This window comes from Nicotiana attenuata, unplaced genomic scaffold, assembly GCF_001879085.1.
Source record: "Nicotiana attenuata strain UT unplaced genomic scaffold, NIATTr2, whole genome shotgun sequence".
Classification (NCBI taxonomy): Eukaryota; Viridiplantae; Streptophyta; class Magnoliopsida; order Solanales; family Solanaceae; genus Nicotiana; species Nicotiana attenuata.
Window position 1 is genome coordinate 7,804 of NW_017675444.1, and position 3,945 is coordinate 11,748.

General features: G+C 31.9%; 1 protein-coding gene across 1 annotated transcript; it reads left to right on the forward strand.

Annotated features, from left to right (window-relative positions):
• The first annotated feature begins 897 nt into the window (after positions 1-897).
• Positions 898-3,169, forward strand: LOC109220080. The gene is made up of 3 exons (XM_019384543.1): positions 898-1,319; positions 2,502-2,584; positions 2,783-3,169. The coding sequence occupies exons 1-3, from the start codon at positions 1,091-1,093 to the stop codon at positions 2,852-2,854; spliced, it is 384 nt and encodes a 127-aa protein (XP_019240088.1). The 5' UTR covers positions 898-1,090; the 3' UTR covers positions 2,855-3,169.
• Positions 3,170-3,945: the final 776 nt, after the last annotated feature.

Below are 3,945 nucleotides of genomic sequence, written 5' to 3' on the forward strand. Positions count from 1 at the left end.
ATATGAAAATCAGGAATTTCGGGGATTACGAGCTCTCGTGCTCTAATACCATGTCAAGATGATAAGAGCTCAAGGTGAGCAACAATGGAGTTTTGCGATGAGCTCCATGAAAACGGATGAGAGAGAGAGAGAGAGAGAGAGAGAGAGAGAGAGAGAGAGAGAGAGAGAGAGAGAGAGAGAGAGAGAGAGAGCTACAGAAGATGTATTGTATTTCACAGTGTGTAGAATGTTCCAATATGTATTGTACAAGTATATATATAGACACATGCGTAGACTACTTCCAACTAACTAAGTAGTTACAACTAATCACTACTAATACACATAAATACATAAAGCTCAATAAAATCATTTTCTTCTTTACTTAGAATAGAGAGAGAGTAAAAAGACAACAAGGTCGCGGTGGTAATTGCCAGGTCTCTACAATATCTTAGATATGAATTGATATGAGGAAGCAACAGATTGTATTCATTTCCTACAAATTAAAAGAGATATGTCTACAAGCGAATGCAACATGTAACCAACCAATTCTGCTCGTGCGATATTCCTATTTTGCTACAAAATTTTGGGCACCCTTTTGCCATTGTATGCTCAATAAAAGAAATAATTTCCAAGAAGGTGAGGGAAGACTCAACATGTTGTACCGAAAGAGAGAGTAGATGTTTGCTCTACTCTCTTCATATTAGCTTTCCCAAGTGCAATAGTGGCTTAAATGTTTCACAACGATATACGTATATGGCATACCCCACCTCACCATGGTAAATAATTAATTATCAGCACAAATCTTTTACACAGAATGAAATAATATAATTTTAATTTAGCAGTTAAAAATTAAAGTAAAAAATAAGTTTAATAATAAAATGTGTATGCGAGAATCATATTTTGTATTCACTAGTGTGGTATAAATATTGAATGCAAATAAGTGTTTTTTAGCCCTCAAGAATATTGTACAGATTATATTATCCTATAAAAAGCCCTGAATATCCAAAATAGGCTTAGAAGAGAAACAGGCCAACCACCTGTCATCCGGTAACACCCCGGCCTGAATCTACGTACCCGGTAGTAGTTTCTCCGGCGGAATAGTTGTATATACATGGATCAGAAGAAGAAGAAAGATGGTAAAGGAAGTTTGTACTGGACAAATGAAAGGCATGTTCATTTCTTGAATTCAATAGAGGCATCGTTTGTTCGAGGAATGTTGGAGAATAATAATAACGTTAACGCCGGCCAGCTGTTTCTCCCACTGGACCGCCATTTGCCTGACAGTACAGATTCAACACTTGATACACCTAACCAAAGACGTCGTAGATTTTCTACTTCAGGTATATATACTCATTATAAATATGATTCTCCAGTTCTTAATTTGTGTTTTGTGCGGTTTTGAGAAAGATTAAAAAAAAAAAAAAACAAATAAGATAAAGTGCAACTTAGCTGGGATTCTTGCATCGTTCAAATTAAAAACGGGTAATCATTATGCGATCTAGAAAGATGATTTACCACGCTCTCTCTAGGCTCCCTTGACCATTTCCACCAATGATAATTAAACGAATAATTAAAAAAACAAAGGATTTAAGTTATATGTACAAGTTGTGTTAAGATCTTTTACATTATTACTCTAGTTTAATGTGACATTAGGTTAGTTGCATTATTTTTATTTATATATATGCTGACATAATAAAGAATGTTTACACTATAATTATATTTTAATTACCAGTTAATCCACCTGCCTTATTATTTTCCAAGCTACACCACTTACTTTTTTTTACCGATGATTATAGTAGTTGTTTTTTAGTTAGAAACTTGATAGTGTAAAAATTATTGTATATTTTTGAATTATATAAGTTAAACTCTCTCTCTCTCTCTCTCTTTTTTTTTTTTTTTTTTTTTTTTACAATGTTTACGATTGGAGTATATATTTATCATAGCTATTTACTTGTAAGTACCTTATCATATATGTCATTACCATTGAGATACACGTTCTATTGGAGATGTTCATTGATATGCATTTTATTGATTTGAGGTGTTAAAATGAAAAAAAAAAAAAAAAAGTAGTAGGATTTTGTTAGTCGGCTTTAAAAACTGGCATGTACAAGTTTATAATTAGTGGCTTACTAGGCTATTTCGCCCTGCAACGAGTACAACTTTAACTCAAAATTAAGAATAAAAACAATAGCGAAGATATTTTTCTTGGTTTGTGAGAGTACTAGCAGCAACGTTTTTGATTCGCTGTCCAAAACTGGGACGGCCTAAGAGAAAAACGCGAAACCCGAATGCATGTTTCATCTTTTTTTTGTGTACATCGTACATATACATAAGGTACATTTTATGAGTTTATAATTACGGTCTGTTTAAGTTACTAAGTTTTAAATTAATAATATATACATATTTAATGAATTTTTAAGATAAATACAAATTTTGACGTGTTACATGTGTAGCTGACATACAAAGTGTTGCCTTTGAACATTTGGTCTGATCATTTTTTTTAAATGTTGCAAAATGCTAAGATATCAACATGAGCAGCGGAAGCAGAATAGATGAGAAGAAAACTAGTAGAAGATTGTCATCTGACATTTCCTCACAAGATCAGGTTCGTTTTAGTTTCATATATACCTTAACGTCAACCTCTCCCCCATATTTAAAAATTAAACATGTCTTATTTTGCTACGTTGGTCTAGTTCCATATGACAGCATGTATAATTATATACTCCACTATGAATATTATTCTAAAAGAGATATGTATTTGGATAAGTCATTAAAGATAATTAAGTTAATTATCCTTATGCAGGTGGTCCCACAATATAAACATGGAAGAGGAGATAAGGATACTGAAGGTCACCCTGATGTTCCTCTCACTTAGACACCTGCAAAATGAGCAACTATTTTTATTATTTCCCTTAAGTTTAATTTTGTTCTTCAAATTTTCGTTTTCTTTTTGTTTGTTTAATCTATTGTGTGGATAGAAGGCAGTGTTTGTTACTTTTCCTTCATTCTTCGTTCCTTTCTTTTCAAGGGAGTAGTTAAAATTAATTATTTAAGATTAGCTAGGATGATTTGATCAATTCGTACTTTTGAAGTAACAGAATAACCTATTAAGTGTGGGTCAAGGGTCAACTTTTATCTTCGTTGCAGATATTTTGTCTGAACTTAATAATGCAAGTGATTATTAAATGTAGGAGAGGAATCTTTTTATTATAATAAGGACATCAATCTATTTGACCAATAGTTATGATGTGAGTGCGCATGATATAGTAGGGCTGCGGTGCAAATAGATATTTTTAGGGTCAAAAGAGCATTTAGATGTGATGCGATAGCTTTACTAGGCTTGCTTTTTAACTTGGGGTTTTTACCTAACCTATACTATTTATGAAACTTTATTATCCTATTTAATTAATATCTAACTTAATTACATGGTTATATACAATTTATCAATTATATACAAATAAGTTTTAAACGAGTATCCCATTATATTAAAAATTGAATAAGGAATATCAGTTATTTCTTATCCCTTTATACCTATCCCTCTCTCTCTCTGTCTCTCTCCCTTCGTCTCTCTATCTCTCCTCCTCTGTTTGTTCCCCAATTTTTCTAACTTTGATGTTCTCTATTTTTTCATGCTTTCTTGTTGTATAGAGTTTTAATGGAATTCATCAATTGGTTTCAATCGTTTTACTATAGAGTTTTAACTTTAGAATTTCCTTTCATGTTGCACAATTGATGTTCGAATTAAAATTGTCAATAAATAAATTTTGAAGGTGTTTGATTATCTACCATTGACAATCATTAAAAAGCTTCGAAGCTTTGAATTTGCATTTGAGTTTTAAAAAACCATTCTTTGTTTGGATTGGGTGTTGTCGCAAACAATTAAGAATATTTTTTGGAATTTATATATCAATGTTGAAGGTGTTTGGTGAAAATTAGACTTGATTTTGCCGAATTGCAGATTGAAGA

What these genes read in the sequence shown, in the direction of transcription:
- LOC109220080 (XM_019384543.1), top strand. Translation starts at nt 1,091, where the DNA reads ATGGATCAGAAGAAGAAGAAAGATGGTAAAGGAAGTTTGTACTGGACA. An exon ending in TCGTAGATTTTCTACTTCAG is followed by an intron (nt 1,320 to 2,501) that starts GTATATATACTC and finishes CAAAATGCTAAG; the next exon opens with ATATCAACATGAGCAGCGGA. An exon ending in ACATTTCCTCACAAGATCAG is followed by an intron (nt 2,585 to 2,782) that starts GTTCGTTTTAGT and finishes ATCCTTATGCAG; the next exon opens with GTGGTCCCACAATATAAACA.